General features: G+C 48.2%; 2 protein-coding genes across 6 annotated transcripts in view; one reads left to right on the plus strand and one right to left on the minus strand.

Moving 5' to 3' along the window:
• SLC6A9 (solute carrier family 6 member 9) overlaps positions 1 to 11,000 on the plus strand; it is a 55,187-nt gene extending 44,187 nt beyond the window's left edge. For all 3 annotated transcript variants that reach the window (XM_053392685.1, XM_053392684.1, XM_053392683.1), the window contains 12 exons: positions 54 to 210; positions 1,035 to 1,166; positions 1,870 to 2,125; positions 3,151 to 3,283; positions 4,024 to 4,158; positions 4,330 to 4,433; positions 5,161 to 5,398; positions 6,182 to 6,316; positions 6,424 to 6,523; positions 7,880 to 7,980; positions 8,333 to 8,503; positions 8,611 to 11,000. In XM_053392685.1, the coding sequence (XP_053248660.1) occupies positions 54 to 210; positions 1,035 to 1,166; positions 1,870 to 2,125; positions 3,151 to 3,283; positions 4,024 to 4,158; positions 4,330 to 4,433; positions 5,161 to 5,398; positions 6,182 to 6,316; positions 6,424 to 6,523; positions 7,880 to 7,980; positions 8,333 to 8,503; positions 8,611 to 8,829 (1,881 nt within the window). In that variant the 3' untranslated portion in view covers positions 8,830 to 11,000. The remainder of the gene's footprint in view (positions 1 to 53; positions 211 to 1,034; positions 1,167 to 1,869; positions 2,126 to 3,150; positions 3,284 to 4,023; positions 4,159 to 4,329; positions 4,434 to 5,160; positions 5,399 to 6,181; positions 6,317 to 6,423; positions 6,524 to 7,879; positions 7,981 to 8,332; positions 8,504 to 8,610) is intronic.
• Positions 10,937 to 22,157, minus strand: CCDC24 (coiled-coil domain containing 24). Of its 3 annotated transcripts, none has more exons than XM_053392689.1 (9): positions 22,055 to 22,157; positions 20,530 to 20,690; positions 18,577 to 18,761; positions 16,781 to 16,888; positions 14,872 to 14,958; positions 13,834 to 13,888; positions 12,456 to 12,525; positions 12,128 to 12,248; positions 10,937 to 11,737 (listed from the first exon to the last, which is right to left on the minus strand). In XM_053392689.1, exons 2-9 carry the CDS (start codon positions 20,683 to 20,685, stop codon positions 11,368 to 11,370), a joined length of 1,152 nt encoding a protein of 383 aa, XP_053248664.1. In that variant the 5' UTR covers positions 20,686 to 20,690; positions 22,055 to 22,157; the 3' UTR covers positions 10,937 to 11,367. The 3 variants fall into 3 exon arrangements, with proteins under 3 accessions (XP_053248664.1, XP_053248662.1, XP_053248661.1); XM_053392687.1 differs by having other exon boundaries at positions 20,530 to 20,717; positions 22,055 to 22,149; XM_053392686.1 differs by lacking the exon at positions 22,055 to 22,157 and adding an exon at positions 19,647 to 19,915 and having other exon boundaries at positions 20,530 to 20,611.
• Positions 22,158 to 22,270: the final 113 nt, after the last annotated feature.

A 22,270-nucleotide genomic window follows, 5' to 3' on the forward strand; every position in this document is an offset into this window, starting at 1 on the left:
CCACCCTCTTGCCATTCCCCTACCTGCAATAACTGACTGTCCTCTTCTGGCAGAATGGTGCTGTGCCTGGCGAGACGGCTAAGCGAGACGAGAACCTCAAGCGTGGCAACTGGGGCAACCAGATCGAGTTTGTTCTCACGAGCGTTGGCTACGCTGTTGGGCTTGGCAATGTATGGCGCTTCCCTTACCTCTGCTATCGCAATGGAGGAGGTGAGTATTGGCCGGGGAAGGGTGCATGCAGCACAAGAGAGATAGGACCCACTCTGTATTACATTTGCTGACAGTCCTGGCCCTGACGCTGTCTGGGGCTAGAGCGTGTGCAGTGTTGCAAATAGCAGGGTAGGAGTGATTCCCTGCCCCCAGCCGGTACTAAACCCAGTGCTCTGGCATAGCACTGGTGTGTGTGTTTGTGTGTGGTGGGAATTGCAGTGCTGCGTCCTGCTAGTTCCGGGATGCAACTTTGTCCCCACAGACGAAGGTGTATCCTAGGAGCTTCATACACAACTATCTGGTGAGTATAGGGCTCCTCCTGCAGGAGAGGACTGGGATTCCATGCCACACTCTGGGCAGCTTTCTCCCCACCCAGAATATGACACTTGGGGGAAATCTCTGCATTTCTTAAGGGTTTTGAAGCTCCTTTTCCACTGGCTTGAAGCACAGGAAATTGCCTTGTACTAAGACTATTTGTCCATCTAGCCCAGTGTGCCAGGTAGAAGAGGTCTTTCCTCGGTGTGATATAGTGGTTCAGAGCCTCAGACTAGGACATGGGGGAAACCAGGGCTCAAATCACTACTTGACCATGAAGCTCCCTGAGTGACCTTAGGCCAATCACTGCCTCTGAGCCTAACCTACCTCACAGGGGGAGGAGTTAAACGAGGGGAAAGTGGGATGTAAGTACAACAAATGAATATTACATCCCGTCTTGAGCTTTTTCATCTTGAGATGCTGGAGATGGACCTTTTTGCCTACAAAGCATGTGCTTTACCCCTGAGCTATGGTTCCTCTCCGGTGCTCATTTCCTCTTCTGTCTCCAGGTGCTTTCATGTTCCCCTACTTCATCATGTTGGTGTTCTGCGGGATCCCCCTCTTCTTCATGGAGCTCTCGTTCGGACAGTTTGCTAGCCAGGGCTGCCTTGGTGTCTGGAGGATTAGCCCCATGTTCAAAGGTGAGAGGCAGCACATTCAGTGCATACATTCTGTCTGGTTATTGTGCTACAAACACATTTGCAGTCTGCATCCTTTGCGCCCCATGTGTGGGTAGAGACTTGTGCGCACATCCGTACAGTATTTGCATTTCAACTGGAGTTGCTAGGAGCAAAATCAATTTAAGACAGATAATCAGTATTTTGGGGCAGTGGACCTTTGGCATCTCTGGGCAGGATTAGTTCAAAAGCAAAATTTAGAACATGTAATACTGCACATGTAATACCACTTCCTTTTCATCATGCTTAGTCTCACCTGTTGTAAGTGCAGGAGACCATGCAGGGCATGATGCAGCATCTGTGCAGCCAGTGTGCTCCCTCCACCTGCATCCCACGTTCCTTGTTGCAGTTGTGCCTTTGCTGTTAGTGAACCAGGGAGGGCAGGCAGCAGCATAATGTGTGAAAGGGGTGGGCAGGCATGCAGGCCTGAGTGCTGACTAGGCAGAAAGCTGAGATCTTGGTACGTTAAATAATAAATCAACAAATTGCATAACCAGGCCCAAATTGTGCTGCAATTTGTCTGCCTGTGCCTTATATCCACAGCCTCAGTGTATGTGTGTCCATACTGGCACAGGCCCTATACTTTATTTGGCTGCAAACTCCCATCCCTAGATGCCTTAGAGCTCTCCCCCTTGCAACTTGTGCTCACGCTTTCCTTTCCCTCCAGGTGTTGGGTATGGTATGATGGTTGTGTCCAGCTACATTGGAATCTACTACAACGTTGTGATCTGCATTGCCTTCTATTATTTCTTCTCATCAATGACACGGGTGCTACCCTGGACGTACTGCGGCAACTACTGGAACACACCTGATTGCGCTGGTGTGTTGGACGTTACCAATGGCTCAGCTGGGTCATCGCTCAACTTCACACAACTCTTTAACCAGACGGCCAAGCGCACGAGCCCCAGTGAGGAATACTGGAGGTGATGATGATGGAGGGGGCAAATGGGTGTGGGATGAAGAGGGAACCAGCTTGTCAGTCGGGAACTGAGGGCCTGCCTCACAAGAGGACAAGCTGACCACCATGGACACATCTTAGTTCAAATATGCCAGATGGAGATCATGGCCTTATTTTTACCTTACCTAAATTGTTAAGGATGTTACCAAAACCCTCCAGACCTGGGATCACTGGGTGTCTCTAAGGGAGGCTGCATATTGGAGAGATGTTGCCCCAAATAGGGACCAAGCACAGAAGTTTTGAATGCAGCTGTCCTGAAAGTTTCATGGGTCATCAGAATGAATGTGAGGAAACCTCTTGTTTGTCATAAATGATGGGAGAGTGTCTAAGGATTTGCAGCCAGAGGCAAGCACATCTGGATAATTAGAAGGCAGGCTCTTTATTGCTGAGCCAAGGGATGGAGATAGTAGGTATGATAGTAGGTATGATAGTAGATATGAGCCTGCAGCATTTTCACTTTAAAAGTTCAAAACCATCCTGTGTATTTTGCCTCTTGAATTACAAGATTGGAACAGAATATATGTTGAGGATTATTTTTATATTCATCTTCTGATTGACCTCAGCTCCAGTCGGGCCCCAAAATGTTTCTTATATTGTGAGGAGGGTTATAAATGGACTGTTCCCATAGGAATCTGAGAGATGCTTGTGATATTTTTTTTCTTTTTCTAAGTCTCATGATGCAAGTGGTCTAGAAATAACCAAAACCTTGAGGCTAGTGCTAAATTGTGTGCATTCACTCGCTTGCTTGCTTGCTTGCTTATGCACAGGTTCCTATCTCCGATTTTCAACTGTTTGATCAAAGCAGCTAATGTCATAAGGCCATTACGCCAGCATTTAACATAATAGGCTGTCACTCCTGGCAATGTCAGCAGCCCTAATGTCTGGGGTTGGACCTTTGGGTGGGGGCAGGTTGGGCAGGTGCAGATTGGTTGGGGTGTGTTTTCTGGAGCACATATGAACTCTGGTTTGTGCTGCTGTCTTCTACCCCAGGCGGTATGTGCTGAAGCTGTCAGATGACATTGGGAACCTGGGCGAAGTACGGCTCCCTCTTCTGGGTTGTCTGGGCGTCTCTTGGGTCGTCGTCTTCCTCTGCCTCATCAAGGGTGTCAAGTCCTCAGGAAAAGCAAGTAGTGTTCCTTCTCTTCTAACTTCTCCATGGAAACCCAAAGCACAATGACCTCTCTGGCCCTCCAACATGGCCTACCCAATGCCTGTGAACAGTCTACCCCTCCTCTCTTATCCAGGCATAACGAGTTGCTTGTGAGAAACGTTTACTTCAGAATTGCCCTTCTAGATCCTTAGGAAGAGGCTGAGCTGTGTGCCCAGTGCTTAGACCTTGACTAAGCAGGGGACACGGATTCATGATATAGGCAGAAAAATCATGCTGCCTAACAGACTGTTGGTACTAAAGCAGTGTTCCTCACTTGGGTCTCCTGCTGCTGTTGGCCTACAACTCCCACCATCCCTAGCTAGCAGGACCAGTGGTCTGAGATGATGGGAACTATAGTCCAACAACAGCTGGAGATGCAAGTTTGAGAAACGTTGTACTAAAGAAACATTCAACAATAGCAGTAGCAACAGTGGCAAGTTTTCCTTAAGAGCGGGACAGGGAGTAAAAGTTAAGTTGCAAGCCTGTTGCGACTGACACAGTGATGAAACTAAGTTTTCTGGGGAAGAAGACATCTTTGTCCAGTTGCTGGAAACCATAGGCAGGTAGAGTGCTCTTGTGCTTGGGTCCTGCTTGAAGGTTTCCCACAAGCATCTGAGTGGCCGCAGTGACAACAGAACACTGGACAGGATGCCATTGGCCTGATCCAGCTGACTCTTCTAATGTTCTCATCCAACTTTCCTATTGACTCCCAGGTTGTGTATTTCACGGCAACCTTCCCGTACGTGGTGCTGACAATCCTATTTGTGCGGGGGATAACCCTTGAAGGAGCCGTTACCGGGATCATGTACTATCTGACACCGCAGTGGGACAAAATTCTTGATGCAAAGGTACTTGTGTGGAATGCCTGGTAGGCTTGAGCTGTTGCCCCTGGGACATGATCTCTGGGATTTCATGATCACACCACCTCTTCCCCTCCCCTCCTTACCATAGGAGTTTGGGGGCTTGTGTAAACTAGGCAAGGAGCTGTGCTGGTAATGCCCTTTCCTTGTCTTTCATAGGTATGGGGAGATGCGGCTTCCCAGATCTTCTATTCATTGGGCTGTGCCTGGGGTGGACTTATCACCATGGCATCATATAACAAGTTCCACAACAACTGCTACAGGTAAGATTCATTCTATAAGCAATCCAGAAAGGATGCTGAAACTATTTGTTGGCGTGGCATAGTTCTTGTCTCTGGAAGGTGTCTCTAGGGAGGTGCACCCCTTCCATTTTGAGGTGCTCAATTTTAGATGCTGCCCATTTTCAAGTTGTTCCATGAAACCATGAAGTCTAGGGACTTGATTTCATCACCAGAGCCTTAACAAAACATATAGGGCAAGGTGGCTAACCTGTGGTCCTCCAGACGTTGTTGACCGCCAGCTCCCATCAGCCCCAGCCAGCATGGCCAATGGTCAGGGATGATGTACTCCAAGGGCCACAGATTAGCTACCCCTAATATAGGGGATATGTTCAGAATTAAACACGGTGGACTAGTTACCTCATACATATGTCAGCCACACTTTGTTAAGGGAAGTAAGAGGTGATTTTCCCTACTCCTTTTAAAATTTAAATTTTGTGTCTTACGCTTTTTTGTTCCTCCATAAATCAGAGCTGCTTATCTGGGGCTCTACAGAGGGTCTCTGCTGATATTGTTGAGAGCTAGAAGCGCTTAGCTTTAGGAAATACAAAGTACATGAGATACCATGAAACCATTCGCTTGACCTTTTCCTCCTTCATTCAATGATTTTTTCATGGCTGAAATAATCTCTCCTTCTCTCCACCTCCAAGGCTCATTCTTTGACCCTTTCCTTGGTGTCTCATAATGTGACATGTCCTCCCACTTCCAACAGGGACAGCATCATCATCAGCATCACCAACTGCGCCACAAGTGTCTATGCAGGCTTCGTCATCTTCTCCATCCTTGGTTTCATGGCCAATCATCTAGGTGTGGATGTTTCCAAGGTGGCTGACCATGGTCCTGGCTTGGCCTTCGTGGCATATCCAGAGGCACTGACACTACTTCCTATCTCGCCCCTTTGGTCTGTTCTCTTCTTCTTCATGCTCATCCTGCTGGGGCTGGGAACACAGGTAATCATGGAAATTGACCCATCAGATATTGTGGGGTGGGAGAGAAGGTATAGGCACCTATGTAGAACAGACACATTTGCAATTGGGGCACTTGAGTGCTTTAGTAATGGAGGGCTGGATATGTGAGAGTGGGCACTGGTGTCTGAGGCATTGCAGAACTGGGTGATGGAGGGTTTGACAGAAATCACCCAGGGCACTGCATCAGAAATGAATTCTCCTTTTTCCAGACTGGGTAGAGCAAGGACGAGCTGAGTCACATGCTTAGGGACTAGGGATAGGTAGCCAAGCTGGTTGCATCCAGATGTTTTGGACTACAAATTTCCCATCCGCCCCATGTGACATGGCCAATGGTCAACGATGGTAAGAATTGTAATCTAACAACATCTGAAAGGTATCTCTTTGGCTATCCCTACTGCAGACAAAAAAGTTACATTTTTTTTTAAATTATTATTATTATCATCCTCATGCATTTACTTATATCACAGCTTTTACCCTGACAGGGACTCAATGTGGCTTACAGATAAAATAAGAACAGATAAGAATGGTGTTATATAAAATGTTATTTGTGCCCACGTTGTCCCAAAGAACAAAGAAAGCATTTTTGATCACAGGGGGTGGGCCACATCTCAAACAGTCCAGATCCTTGCCCTGAAAGTGTATTAGAACTGGTTCAGGTGGAGGAGGAAGGCAGCAGGTCCTGTTGCTAAAGGGGGTGGATGGAGAGGTTGGAGCCATCTCAATATTCCTCACGTCCTGTTTCTCCTTGGTCAATTCTCTCCTTAGTTCTGCCTCCTGGAGACTCTGGTCACAGCCATTGTGGATGAAATAGGAAATGAGTGGATCATCCGTCGGAAAACCTTTGTGACTCTAGGTGTGGCTGTAGTGGGCTTTCTTCTAGGGGTTCCACTCACTACACAGGTATGGGGCACAGGGAGTGGGGGCATTCTTAGGGAAATCAGCCCTTACTGAGCTGAAGGCAATAGGTGTTGCCCATACTGACAGCTTTCCTTCCCTCCATTCTCCAGGCTGGCATCTATTGGCTGTTGTTAATGGACAACTATGCAGCAAGCTTTTCACTTGTCGTTATTTCGTGCATCATGTGTGTCTCTATCATGTACATCTATGGTAAGTATCCTGAGAGTTGCCTGGATGCTTCTTCTGGGGTAGCGAGTCAAGATATGGGCCGTTTGCACTTCGTCCTTTTTAGAAGCTATGTCAGGAATAAGCTGGGCAGCGACTGGCATTCCCAATCAGAATTGGGCAGGGTATTCCACAGTCCAACAAAACCTTTCATTGGTAGTCAAGACTACCAAGACATCTTCCTTCTGTCTGCAGTGTGACTGACAGATAGGAACCCTAGGATTGTTAGGGAAATTGAATAAATTATATTCAACAAGAAAAAGGGACTGTGGTACCTCTGGAGGGAAATCAGCAAACCCTCTGCTCATTCTTGGCTTGTGAAACCTTCACCATAAATTAGTTTCTCCAGACTAACGATGAAGGCAATGTTTTCCCTAGTCCCCAAATCCATATAGGAGTAACGTCACTCAGGCAGGGCGATACGGATTCTGTTGAAGATAACATGTCCAACAAGGCTTCTACCAATGGTCAGTTTGGTGAGGCACTTGCTGAGGTCCAAGATGCTGGCCTGATTTCCCATTCGCCAGTGAGAGAAATGCTTGTTGCTAGGAAAATAAACTGTGCAAGAGCAGGCCTGGTGTCAGCATCTGGAATCTTGGACAACTGCTGAGGCCTCAGTATTATTTCTTGGCCCACCAATGCTGATGGCTGCTCTGGATCCTCTATGCCTTTCAGCTGGGACTGCAGGCAGCACTATATCATCACCACCACCACCACTCCCATCACCACAATTTATTGATCACCTTCTTAAACCACTGGTCTTAAGGCAATGTACACTTAAAATAATTAAAAGCAATTAAAAACACAATAACAATAAATACAATTAAAACCCTAAGGAGTGGACACTCTTGTAAACAGCTATTTATCCAGCTGGGAAAGTCTTTGCATTTCCCACAGTGCCCTAGAGCTACATCAGGCACCCAAGGGCATTGTGGGAAAGTACAAGGGTATCTCCTGTCTGTGGAAGTTGGCCCACTAGAGGGCCCAGTTCCCACCCCACATAAGAAACACAACCCTGGAACTGGCTGTGTGCAAGGGTTCGGCTCCGTTGTCTCATCCAGGTCCTTTCCCATGAAGCAGTTGGAACCTCTGGGGCAAACTGACTATCTGGTGCTCTGCTTCCTCTGTCAAAGCAGGCAAAATCTGTGGAATCATGATGTGGGGTGGGAAGAGAGACCCATCATGCTGGGAGAAAGTGCACAATCTATAATGTGGAGTCCCACAGACACCCTACTACATACAACAGGGCCCATGGAAACCTGCAACTGGCCCTAGTGCCCAGTTACAACATCCCTGGTTCATGCCACTCCTCTGACCACCCTTTGCCTCTGTTCCACACAGGGCACCGGAACTACTTCAAGGACATTGAGATGATGCTGGGCTTCCCACCACCCATCTTCTTCCAAATCTGCTGGAGATTCATCTCTCCTGTTATCATATTTGTGAGTGTGTGACGAGAACACTCCCAGTGAGAGGGGGCTAGAATGGGAGGGAGAGGACTGTGAACAGCCACTCACATATGAGTTGGGGGAGGGGGGAGACGTTAGGTAGCGCACCAGTACAGGAGAGAACAGTGCCAAGGAAGAAGACAAGGGAAATACCAACAAGGAAGAGCCACATCTGCAGAGGCAAGAGGGGTTTCCAAAGATGCAGTGAGTGTAACATTGGGCATAAGCGTAACCAGTATGAAGGAGGACAGGAGGGTGTGGAATTAGGGCAGTTGCCTGATGCCGCCCCCCCTCTTGCTCCCCTTGGGCTTTGTATCACTCAGTCTTCTTTCCCCTCTCTCCTCAGTTCATCCTCGTGTTTACAGTGATCCAGTACCGACCGATCTCCTACAATACCTATGTGTACCCCACCTGGGCCATCTCCATCGGTTTCCTTATGGCGCTCTCGTCGGTCATCTGCATCCCTATCTATGCCGTGTTCTGCGTGTTGCGCTCAGAAGGGGACTCGCTGATGCAGGTGAGGCTGTCCGTGAGCAGGCTAGCCGAGCGCCCCCTGCCTTGGATCCCAATGGCCAAGGGCTTTGAAACCACTAACCCGCTCCCTTGCCTCCTGTCTCCCTGCAGCGTTTGAAAAACGCTACCCGTCCCAGCCGCGAGTGGGGCCCAGCCCTTATGGAGCACCGGAAAGGCCGCTATGCGCCAGTACTCAGCTCCTCCACGGAGTCCCAGCTGGAGGTGCAGCTGCTGAACCCCGAGAAGCCCAAGAGCGACGAGGCTGGCGTGGCTGTTGCCATCACCGTGGGAACCAACGGCTCTACCCACAGCCAGGACTCCAAGATCTGAACATGAGCCTGGGAGGCAGGGCAGGGAGCCCTCCTTGCACCTCCCCTCTCCCACCTGCCCTGGTTCTCCAAACCCTACTCTGCTCAGATATATGACAGCGCCCCCCCACTGGGTGGGGGAGCCCTGGCTCCCGGGCTGCGCCGGACTCTGGGGGAGGGGCTGTGAGTTCCAACCCCACCCACCTCATTAGTGCCCCCGTGCCATCTTGTAACCCTCATGTTTACAGTCACGTTCGGATGGCCCCAATTCGCAACCAGGACCAGGGTCAGGGGTGGGGAGGGTGTGCACTGGCTGAACCGTTGGGGGTGCCTTGGGAAAGGGCACCAGGAGGAGGGTCGGTTGGAGCCTCGCTGGCTCAGCAACCCCTTTGGGGGTGGATTCTGGCAGCTGCACCTGGGCCCAGGGGGTCTGGTATCTATTGGGGGTGGTATGCCCCATACTGCCCTGGATCAGGGCCCTGGGGACTGGCCCCACAGATAAGCAAATGGGGGATTGGGGTGGGGGGAGGGGGAGGGCAAGAGGGTTGGTTGTAATTGTAAATGTTAATCCTGACATTCTAGGCATCGTTTGGCCACAGGCTAGGCAGCCTTCAGCTAGGCTGTTGCCCTGCGAGGGCTTTTCCAGAGATGCACTTAAGACTGCACCTCCCCCCCCCAACCACTGCACAGACCTTCCCAGCTTCCCCACCTAGGAAAGGAAAGCTAGCTTCCCCAGCACTTACCAATTTGCACTTCTCGCCATGGCCTCCCATGATAAGAAACGTTCCTGCTAGAAACTATGTATTGAATTTGGCAGGTTAATGATTGGGGTGGGTGGGTAGGGGGCAGGAGAGCTCTCTTTAATTGGGTTGCAAGAGCATGGGAGGATCACAACTCCATGAACAAAAATATGCACTTGTCTCCCTCCTGATCTTAATATTGAGCCTTATTTGCACACCATCCAGAATCGCACACCTGCAGAGTGAAACATAAGCAAACAGCATCTCTCACAAATAGAAAAAGCGACAGCTGAGAGGCTGGATGCACCGTATTACCATGATAGACATCTTGGGCAGTGCCACAGACTCTGGGCAGCACATGCAGCCCACTGGACAGATTTTGCCCAGGTGTGCATTCCTGGTCTAGACAGCATCTTCTGGATGCTCCCCCAAGCCTGTTATTCTGAAGCACTTTTCTACACTCTTCCCCTAAAGGGAATAAATTAATTTGAATGGGGTCTCCACAAAGGTAAGAGACCATTGGGACCTAGCTCTGCCCTATCCCACAGGGAAAGGGACAGAGCCAACCATGGTGCTAAGAGCAGATGATGTGCCAAGTCCTGCCCACACCATTGCAGGTGGGAAAGACACACACACAGAGAGCAAAAGCACAAGCTTCCCTAAAGGCTATCCTGGCCAGGCCTGGGTTCCATGTGGCCCACTTCTCCACTAGTGGTGGGGGCAGAAGCTGCTAGCTTCATGGTGAAGCTTTGGAGAAGTTGGCCATAGGCACCAGCCCCGTCTCCAGCTCCAAGGCTTTTCTCCCTAACACAAAGCAGGGCCTGTGCTGCCTCAGATGGGTAGGAGGTACTAATGGTTCCGTCTTCCGGCCTCACCGTCCCGTGTTTCCATGTCAGTGTTGCTGCCTGCACTTTACCCCCTAGAAACGCCTGGGTGGAGGAGACAGGAGACCCCGGCAGCCACAATCCTGTCTTGTACCCCAATGCCAATTCACTTAACCAATGCCAAACAGTGCATGTCGGGGGGGCACCCCTCAGCTCCCAGCCGTGCACGATTGCTGCGGTGTAGCCATGGTGCCAACAGCAAGGGCACACCTGGCTCCTACCTACGTGGTACCTGCTCCAGCCGGTGGCAAGGGCATAGCAGCCAGCATTCAAGTGCCAAACGTCTGCATCGTGAGCAGTTAAGAGGGAGAGGGGGGACAGATGGCTCCATGCCATGATGGTACTTTTGCCCTAAGCCGCAAGCCCCCAGACCTTCCCTCCTCTGCGCTGAGGCTGCACTATTTAATGCATGGTTCCGTGTCTGTCCTTTCCTCCTGTGTCGAAGGCGGCAGCTAGCATTGCCGCCTCATTGTTCATAGCAATAATTGTGACGCGTCTCCCATACTGTGACTCTTCCAGTTGTAGATTTTTAAAGTCTGATAGATTTTAATGAAATTTATATTCCTGAACCTTGGGTGGTACAGTTCTTTGGTGTGCGTGGAGGAATGGGGAAGGTGTGGGTTGGGTTCACAGCCTCACTGCCACAAGGCCCACTGTCCTGTGTTGTGGACAAGAAGGAGAAGATGCATCTCACTGGCATGGGTCCCACTTGCAAGTAGTTTATCTGCATTCATGGGTTGGGGGAGGTTGTGTGTATGCATTTCTTTGCCTTTTCGCTTTCCCTGGAATCCCATTGACCCTGTTCACAAGGATGAGCAAAAGGCAACCGCAGCAACTCTTGAGGCACAGGATGCTGCAGGGCTAGGTCCCTTGAAGACTCTGCAGCATGGGAGCGGGAAATGGGGTACTTAAGGGAAGGCAGCAGCTCTCCATTCCCTAGCTGGGTCCTTTGCATCGCAGCAGCCGAGTGCGAGGGCAGAAACGGGGCACTGGGCATGGCTCTGTAGGAGGCGTGGGGTGGAAGACATGGTCCAACCCTGCGACTGCCAGCCCGCAGGCTGAAGCAATCCTGCCCCCTTTCAGAGGCACTGGCAGCACAGGTCTGGGCAACAGAACATCATTGTCCTTCCTGGATTGGTTGGGTTCCTCACCATCTCGCTGAGGCCATCCATAGGACCCTCGTGCCGAGTGGCCCCGCCGGGGTAGTGCTTGATGGCATAAAGGAGAAGTCTGGTCTCTGAGAGTTGGTGAAGAAGCAGGACTGATCTCTCCAAAGCTTGGTCCTTTTGCCGAGCCTCTTAAGCCACTGCGAAAGGAAAAGAAGGGGTTACCAAGAAGCAGGAGGTGTTGCCCAAGCATCTTTCCATGTAAAGCATCAAGGACAGAAAAGCCTTAGTCACTACAGCAGAACTAATGGGTCCTGCACAGAACAAACTCCAGAATTTTTACTTAAAATATGGCAGGTATGCTAGAGACCATACAGCACAAAGAGCCAGCAAGATGCCCTCTTCTAGATGTTAGACTCCCAACAGCCCCACTTGGAGGGCACTGCGTTGGTGACCCCTGCCATAGAATAATAAACCAACCCTGAACTATGCTTGCACCTCTCTGCTGCAGGCACCAGTTTGACAGCTACCCCTCAGTTATAATATTATGCAGTTTCATGGTATCATAGCTTTGGTGCCTGCAGGCTCACCTGAATTGCAGTTGGTAGCTGCTACTCCCAAGATGTTTCGACATCAGGGAAGGGCTGGTGCCTGGCTTAGGCTGGCTTAGCTGCAAATCCCGTTCCATGGCACGCTTCTCCTCTTGTAATTCTGTGGAGAGAAGACCCTATTTCATGGGGGTTGGGGGAAGCAACAATCATGAAGAGCATTGGGGCTGGCACTCACAAAGACCATGCCTCATTGCAAACGCCACTCCTTGGCAACACCTGCCTAAAGATGATGGCTATAGGCACCATGATGCTGCATCCCTTCCCCAATTCCCAGCCTGGCCTTATCTGAGACTCGGGTTCTGCATACCAGCCATGGTGGGCTCATGTGTTGCCTCTAGCAGCTCTGTAGCATGCTGATGCGCCTCCTCCAGTTGGCACTGTGGAACATGAAAAATGCTATAGGAAACACAACACAGAAGATAGAAGCTGCGCCTTTAACTATACAATTTCTCTTAAAGATGTACATGTCTCTGCTTACAGGTTTTCCTCGTGTTGGAATGTCTTCCCGTATTAAATACCTTACTTTCCTCCCAGCCTTCTAGTTGCCCCAGTCATTGCAGAAAGCTAATGGATAGGCACCAGCATATCCAGTCCCTTCAGCTGATGACGCTCGTTTCATATTCTTCTGGAAAATAGTCTGTCAGGTTGCTGACTTAGAAACTTAGTGGGCTGAATTAATAGGCTCTCATTTGCTAGAGGTTTTTAAGCAGAGGCTAAATGACCACTTCTCAGGGATGCTCTAGCAGTGGATAGCCTACATTGCCGGAGGTTGGAGTAGATGATCATTGGGACTAGATGATCATGCCAACTGCAGTTCAACAATTCTTTTGACCCTGATTCCACAGTCACAAGTCACTGTGATTTCATAGCTTGGCAGCTCTCAGCACTATGGGTGTACTGCTGCAAAGGTGTGTTTTTAAAATAATAATAATAATAATAATAATAATAATAATAATAATAATAATCAGACACTGGTGACAGGAAGTACTCTTGCAGCAGTCCTGCAGCCCAATGTGATGGTGTTTTCACATCCAAATCATCATAACAGTTTTCCTGCCACTCACATCTTTCCTCAGCTGCTCCCTGTCCCCCAGATTTGGGAAGGAGACAAAAAAGCTAGCTATTTGGGCAGTTGTAGAACTGGTATGGAAGCCAAACACCCTTGTCACTCCTCTCAAGAGTTCTGACCCAAGGCTTGTTCTAACCCAGGCTGCCATAGATACAGCTCTGAGACCAAGCTCCTATGTACGTGGGCAGGAGGGAAGACACGAGAGCAGTAATACTAGAACTTGGGTCCATCCAATGAAGAAGATGGTTGCAACATTCAGGACAAACAAAAGTAACTATGGAATTTGCCCCCATGAGATATAGGGATGGGTGCCAACTTAGATGACGTGCCGTGGGGATATCCTGCATGCAAGTTTTCTATAAGCATCTGAGAACAGGGTGCTAGACTAGATGGGGCTTTGGTCAGATCCCACAGAGCCTTGCCTCTGTTCTTACACAATAGTCTAGAAGGGCTGAGGAAATGTTGCCGCAGATGCTCCACCCAAGCTGCAACAAAAACCAGTCTCACAGACCTATTGGCCAAAACTTGAAGCAGATGCTTGGAAGCACATGGGAGAAACACTGCTTATGAGGAACTCTAGAGACCCTCCTTGAGATGAGAAGGGTTCAGCCCTTACCTGTAAATAGGGGATGTATCTTTCCAGATCACAGCACTCATCCTCTAGCAAGGTTCTAGAAAAAATAGTACAGCCAGTGAGACCCAAAGGAGGTGATACATTTGGGACAGAAAGCAATTGCCAGCATTGCAGACTTGGTGTCTCCACATCTTCCTCACTTTTTGTTTACGTTCCCAATGTAGGGGCTGGCAATTCAAATGAAAGTTAGATGTGAGGATAGCCACCATCTGCTTGCAATGGCAGCTCATGTTGCTAGGGATGAGAAGAGAAAACCACACTTCTTTGAAGCAGTTCGTAACTAGGTACAAGTATCTCTAATGCTGACAGTGTTTCTAAACCTTGTTTTGTACTCTGCTGCTCTCCTTATTCAGAGTTCCCCAAGTTCCTGGCTGGTGAACACTTTCTGGCATTTCTGAGGGTGGACTTGAGCAAGCTGCCTTCAATAACTATAGATACTGCCTGGAATATGCAGGATGCCCAGTGGCACAAGATGGAAGAATCTTTACAAAGCCCTTTGTGTGTTCCCCACTGGAGACTGCACTGGGAGCCAAGACTATGTATGGCTTAGACACCACACTCCTGTGTTGCTTCTTGACCTTCTCTTGAGGTTCCCACCTTTTTATGCTATGCCCTTCCCACCAAGTTCTGCCACAACTGTTGTTTCATCTGCTTCACTCCTTGCAATTACACAGAGCAAAATGTGCCATAGAAACTATATCTGTACCCAGAGGAAGTTTGGAAAGAGACTCTTGCCCCTCCTTGTCTTCATGATTGTGGTATAGGCCAGACTGGGAGACAGCTGATGGGGAGAGTTAGAAGGTAGAATACAAGCTGCTTGGGTCCATCTGCACACATTTTCACACAATGCCATCCCCAGCTTCCCTTCTGTCTCTGCAGTGAGTTTACTGTTCTCAGACACAAGGTCTTCTGTTATATCTGCCTTCCAGACACCTGCAACGGATACCTGTAACCCTCTTGTGCCTTCTTCCCTCTTACAATATTTGTGCAAATAAAAAACCTAATAGAGCAAAAACTTACCGAAGTTGAGAGGCTACCTCACTGATATGGGCAATATTCAGTTTATTACAGAAGGATTCCAGATTAGCGGTTCTGGAGAATAATGGCCTAAGGAAACAGAGATTGGGTGAGACTTGCATTTTCCTGTGACCAGATGGGCTTGATGCCTGCAATTGGGCATTCCTGCACTAAACAAAGCTTGAATGGGACACTGGCACAAGGATCAGGTAACAGAATTTGGTTGGGGATGTCAGTCATTTTCTTTCCAGGACCCCTAGTCTCTTTCAATGAGTTGTACTCCCATCCTCTCTGTATGGCTGTCACAGGACAGGGATTCATCAAACTGAACTAGCATGCTTCTTAGGACTCAGACACAGAACATTAAAATCACAGACCATGCCCCAGTAGAAGCAACCCTCCTAACAGGAGAGGAAGCATAAACTACCCAATCATGGTCCTTCAGCCCCATCCTAACCACAAACAAACTACCTAGAGAGTCTCTTGAAAACTCTCCAAAACTACTTTAAGGACAACGATGTAGACGACATTGCAACCCCCCTTCTCTGGGACACAATGAAAGTGGTCATCAGAGGAGCTTACATAAAGGAGAGGACATCCCTTAAAAAACAAACTTCCTCAAAAATTGGTAAATTAGAACAAGACATTTCAACCTTGTCATCACACTACAAACAAACAGGAGCCCAAAAAACTCCTTAAATTCATAGAACAAAAAAGAAGGGAAATTGACTCTCTAGAAATCAATAAAACAATGATTAACATCCTATACCCTAAACAATGCTTTTACGAATATGGAGGGAAGAACTCCAGACTATTAGCAAACAGATGGGGGGGGGAATCACTCAAAACAAGTATATACTGTGTCACTATAAAAGATGGTTGCGTTAACATCCACCACCAAAGAAATAACCTCAGAATTTTATGCCAACCTATACACCTCCCGCAACCCACCTGAACAGGAAATCAGAAGATTCCTAACAGGGCTGACCATGCCAACCATAACTGCAGAGGAACAAAAATTCATGGGGATACCATCGAAAACATCCCCACAACAGCACACCCATTTCTCCAAAACAAACTAAAGTAAATCCCCACAACACTGATGCAATCAAAGAACAATGGGAGCATGATATAGGCTATGAAATTAACCCCACCCAATGGACTAGAATGTGGTCTATACCTCCCTTTAAGTCCATATCAGCCAAAAGAAGGGAACTCATTCTGAAACTCACCTACAGGTGGTACTTAACACCACAGAAACTGGAGCTGATATGCCCAGGAACCTCACCAAGATGTTTGAGAGACTGTACCTCCGCATACCAACCTGCTCTTGGTTTCTTCAACTAGATATAAAAGGAAAACACACTAGGGGTGGGATTCACCTACATCTCTGTCAGTGGAAGCCCTGCACAAAGATTTCTGCTTGCTCAGTGAGTCTCCCCACCCCACCCCATTGATATTGACCCATCTTTGCTGGCTGAGTCTGACTTAACATTAAGGTTCTATCCAAAATGGAGACTTATAATTTAAGTGGGCACACCACTGCTAATTCTACATATGCATAATATGCATATCTATATAAATAATACAAACACATTTCTAGATTAATGCCACAATGGGACTGAAACCAGCACGGAGGCCAACTCATTGCAAGTCCCCGCTCCTGGAACTTGTATGAGGATCAAATGGGTTAATAGTGATCAGCCCCTAACCGCCCATAGATGCAAAAAAGAACCAGTCACTGCTAGGTTTCTAAGTCTATGGCATATGGCACTCTGTGGTGTTAGGCTTCCTACAACAAAATCAGTCCTGGATTCTGAGACCTCCTGTGGTGATACAGTTTATGGTGTTCCGGGTAAGAACACAGCCCAGAAGCTCATTGTGTGGAGGCTGCAGCTTCCTTCAGTCTTACCTGATTAGGGCACTACTCCCAGATGAAGACTGACTATTGCCAGCATTTGCCTTCAGTGCAAAGGTGACCACATGAGGGCTATATTTAGCGATGGCACAATCTTGATTCCTGTGAAGCAGAAAACGTACAGCCATAAGGCAATTGTTCATCCCCAGTCTTTGGGCTGACAAGGACAAGAGAAGACCAGTTGGTGGCAGTGCTGGGTCACAAAACCACCCAGTAGCTGGAATGAATAGAAGCCTAAAAGGAAAAACAAGCTGGACTAAAGAGCCCAGTGAGGTCCAACTGTCCATACAAAGTAGACCACAAAAGTAGTTTGACACAGAACCAATAGAACACATACTGTATTGTGCGGTGGGGAGACTGAGGCAAAAATTTGATGCTACCCCCCCAGTCCTTGCCCTGCCTTCCCAAAGCCAGCTAAGTGAGACAACAGGCTTTGGGAGGGTCCTAGAGCACTCCAGGGAAGCAGCAATTAGGCTTTGGGCAGGAGACAGGAGGACTCTAGGACCCTGCCAGAGCCTTTACACCTCCTTTGCTAAGCCTAGTACCTTGCTTATCTGGCTTTGGGAAGGCAGCATGAGGGCTGGGGAGGGTGTCAAATGTTGCCCAGGGCCAACAAAACAGGCCTTGAGGGCTACATGCAGCCCTCAGGTCATTCATTGGACCACCCAGTTCTAGGCAGCACACAGGGAGCCATGGCCTGTGCTCATGTCAATGTAGGGAAATTCAACAAGAGGGGAACTATTTGAAAGTAAGTAAACAAATGCAGAATTGCAGGTGTTTGAGAGCTCATCCCTTACTAGCCAGCCTGTTCTAATCCGTGCCTTCACTGAGCTATTCATTGGTTACACAGGGCTAAGGCAGGGAGCAAATCCTCAGGCAAGGGTTCCAGCAGGTGCTGATCCCAGTGCTCACTCAGATGAATGCTCACTTTGAACCTGGAGGTGGGACATAATCCCAGCCTCAGGCTATGGACTGAACACACCATAAAAAACAAACGCACTAGCAGGACTGGCATTCTTGATAGAGGCGCTCAGCAATGTGATTCCTGCATGATGTAAGGGAGCTAAGTGGGAATGACAAAGGCTATATGATTGAGACCCAAAGAATGGGAATGTAAGGCTGGAATTAATTCTACAGATAAAAAAGACTAGAGAGACACACAAACTGACAAGCTGCACTTGAATGGGGAGTGCAAGTTACAGATGGAGGTGTATGGTGCAAACATAGGTTTGGCACAGGTTATTTTTGCTGGACATTGGCCATCTGAGTGGCAATCATGTTGAAACTATACTGGAACTGCCAATTAAATTGCATTGGAGTGGATATTTCCTAGTAAGCATTTCTGGAACAGTCACCCTTAGAAGGCAAAGGGAGAAAGAATACTGTGTCACTAGTGTAAATATATAGTTTAGTCACTAGGTGGCACTGGACTTATTTATATCTGAGTGGAATCAGAGGTTTCCCCCATCCTGTTCTTGTTAAGAGAGACAATCAAGTTATTGTCTAGCCTCCTAACTGATTTGTCCCATGAAACTCTAAGCCTCTCATAACAAATAGTTATGGCTTCCTCAATCTAGACTGCTTTGGCCAAAAGATGATATAAAACTCACCCATTCCACACACATAAATACCACCAGCCACATCAGTTGGAAACTAATGGGCTCATTCTTATATCAAATAGGCTTCAGGTCTTAAGATATTCTGCTTGCTTTTCTTCTCTCCCTTCTACCTGCTCCCCCTCAACTCAGCCCTTAATTCTCTCAAGTCCCTTCTCTTCCAATCTCCAGTACCTGCCCTCCTGCGATGCCTTCTGCTGTAGGCCAATTAGAAGAAGGCGGATCTCCTCCCTCACCAGCTCCTTGAGGTTGGGGGGAGCTGCCAGCAAGGCCCAGCTGTCATCCGCTTGCAGTGGGCTTTGCTCCACTCCAAGGCGGCCTGACTGCAACTCCTGATGTAATTCCAACAATGTCCGCACCTGTAAATAGGGAAGGGGTTGGAGTGCATTAGGGACAGTGCATTGCCACATGCAGAAATTCACACATGTGCACATTGACACAAACTGCAGTAACTTTCTCAAAGTAATCTTTCCCCCACCCTCCACCTCCCCAAATGATGAAGCACTGACACAACCTAAAAATACAAGTTGCACTCCCATTTCCAGTATTGGTATTCTGCACACCTGGAAATCAAGCCAGGTGCCTGCCTGCAAGAAAAGAAAACCAATACCTAGCCATGGGTTAGTTACTCACCTGATGGTAGACAATTACATTTCATAAAGGCCACAGTCAGGGAACTGACAACTTTTTGGAAGTATGTCATGCATCAAGGGAATAAAAGATGCCTCAAATGTGATAAATGTGTGTGAGAGCACACTGAATTCAGTAAAACGTTGCATCTCCCATAGACTGGGAACAGACTATGAGGCTATTAGTTTATGTGAAGTGTATTTTAGGATTAAGAGTGAAGTTTTTAGGTTTAAAAAAAAACAACTCTTTTGCAGAAAGTGGGCAAAGTTGCCTGCAGAAGATAAGAACACCAGCCAGGACACTGTCATTCCAATGTAGCTGGCAAGAGGGCACTACTTTGTTGCCGTCTGTACACTCCATAAAAGGTGCAAAGCTGCAGACAGCCCACCCACAATCATTCTCTCCCTCCCCCCATGAGGAAAGTCAAGGTCATGCCGCAAAAATATCTGCAGGATATTTGTAAGGCAGGCGAGTGCCAGAACTCCCTTTCTGGCCCCACACATCCACAAGAGGAACGTTATGGTACAGCTGCTTCCCTGGGCAGCCTCTCAGATATCCAGTTGGGGAGGGGAGCGGAGACACATACAAGAACACAGCAGGGAGACAGGCAGTACCTGGGCTACATTTATCAGGCTTGTGATGAAGAGGTAATAGACAGCCAGGTGAGAGACCCCATAAAGGCTGGGGAGGGGGTCACTAATCACAATGGGGGGGCTGGATCTCAAGCAAAGCTCTAACATGAAGAAGTGATAGAGTGAAAAAGGTGCCATCTTGTCAGGGTGTGCTGTGCTTGCTCTTCTGGTTTCAGGAGGAGGTAAGGCAATTACCATGTGAAAAGCCTCTGGGATGTTTACTGTTCTTCTCAGCTGCAGTCAGGACCATGCTGAATAAAGAAAGGGCATGAATGGCTGGAAGAGAACAAAGGGCCTGGAATAGCATGGATTAGGGGCTCTGGCCAAGCATTAGGAACCAGCTGAGCTGGGAGCTGGCAAATGGGGACCTTGTCAAACAGGGAGGGGGTGGTTGCAATATTTTACCCCCTCCTTGACTTGCCTTCTCAGATATGCTTTCCTTTCACTTAAATTAAACAGCACTCAAAGCAGATGTAAGTGGCAAACCAGAGGTTTTCTCCATACAAGATTATCATACACATGAATGCTACTCTATATGAAAATGCATGTATGCCAAAACTAGTGGCCAGTGCTCAGTGGAAGGGGGCTTAATACAATTTATAAGCCCTCCCTTAGCTTCACTCAATTTTAGCACTCAGTCCACTCCACTCAATCTATAGACATGAAAGGCGGGCCCTTTCATCAGTCAAATCTCCTTACAAAATTAGTGCTGCCTCTTTAGCTGATGAGACCTAGATTTGATGCTTTATTCAGACATCCCTTTGTCACCAGCCACTTCTAAATTGTGTAGTAAGAGGGGTGGTTTGTTTGTTCTGCTCTTTTGTGAATCATTTTGAATAGGAGATCCAGTATTTCGGTACTTAACCTCAGCATGAAGTTCCAAGCTCCGTTCCACAAGGCCATGACCCAAGATAGCTTTCGCCTCAAGCCTCTCACTGGGTGCTAATTGTTCCTCTACCATTGTCCAGAGTGATGGTACGGACTGCAAGGATTCCCCAGATGCACCAGGCAAGGGCAACATGGGTGCTGTATCCGATTCCACGATAAATGAGGCTTTAAAGGGGGGGAAAGATTGTGCCAATGAGACAGTGAGTAGAAGCTCCACATCACAACTACTCGGTGCAACATGCAGTGGTGCACCTAGGTAATTTTAGACACTGAACTTAATGGTTTTACACATGGGCTGCTGCCCTCCTAAGATTCACAAATATTATTGAAACGCATTGAAAGTATTCAATTATCTGAGGTTCTGCCCCCCCAACAGAAGCCTGGCCCCCCGCAATGTCCTATTTATGAGGTATTTTTACCCATGATTTCCCAAGAAAAGTTCAACAACTTTGTCCCTCCCGAATTAAAATCCTGGCCACGTCCATGGTTTTACACCCCTCTCCCATTAGACAGCCACTACATATTACATTTGTCAGTTGTCAGTTGTAAGGTAAGCCATTCCCATGTTTTAGAACTGCTCCTACATTCCTGATACATTAGCACAATAGATAAATGGTTGTGAAATACTCTGAGCATGTACAGTTTCACATTCTAAACTCACTTAAGTCATAGCACTAGCATTACAGGAATACAATGGAATTTGCTTCAGCTGCCCTGATGTTAAACACATTTATTGGGGGGAGGTGATCACCAAGGATGAAAGTAAAAGTAAAAAATAGAATCGAGTCCCATGTACATGCCTGGCTAACCACCCTCTGACTAAAACTGTTGTAGAAAATAAGGATGCCGCTGTGACTACCATCAGCGCCAACAGACCACAACATGCCCATGTCAGCCCAGGTGCTGCCACAGGTCGTTTGTTCCTGATTCCATCACCTGACACTCTCTAGATGGCCATTTGAGGCACCCCATTTTTGTGGTGCTCTGTACTTTCCCCCTGAGTTGCACTACTGTCTACAAATCATGTTACTTGCACTCACCTTTCTCCCACGTGGGCCACCAGAGAATAAGAGCATATAATTTTTCTTGCTCTCCATATACCAAACTCATCCCCTCACATTAACCTCGAGAGTCACACTAATTCCCGTTAATCGTTATTATTGTTGTTGTTGTTGTTGTTATTAATTTGTACCCCGCCCATCTGGCTGGGTTTCCCCAGCCACTCTGGGCGGCTTCCAACAAAGATTAAAAATACATTAAAATGTCACACATTAAAAACTTCCCTGAACAGGGCTGCCTTCAGATGTCTTCTGAATGTCAGGTAGTTGTTTATAGCCCCAAATGTAACCTATTGCCCATTATCCCTCCCCATAGCTGCTCCCCAGTGCTTAGCTCACCTACGTCTCGGCCCACCGAGCCCACTTCCGCCCCAGACCTTTTACTTTCCCCCCACTTCCTCACTCCCTACGGACTCACGGACATAACTCTGCGGTAGCCCTCACCTGCGACACCGGGCGGAGGGGCGGAGGGCCAGGCGTCTCGCCCTATCCGAGCCCCCTCCACCTTCTAACTTTCAGGAATATAAACTCGCCGTCTCCATGGAAACGCCCCGCCGCGTTCCTCTGAAGCCTCGCCTCTTAAAGGAGCCGTGCCCACGAGGCAGACAGGATGTCGGTCGAGCGTGGAGACGGGGGTCCCGGAGGAAGGAAACGTGCGCG

Source organism: Podarcis raffonei, chromosome 6, assembly GCF_027172205.1.
Source record: "Podarcis raffonei isolate rPodRaf1 chromosome 6, rPodRaf1.pri, whole genome shotgun sequence".
NCBI lineage: Eukaryota > Metazoa > Chordata > Lepidosauria > Squamata > Lacertidae > Podarcis > Podarcis raffonei.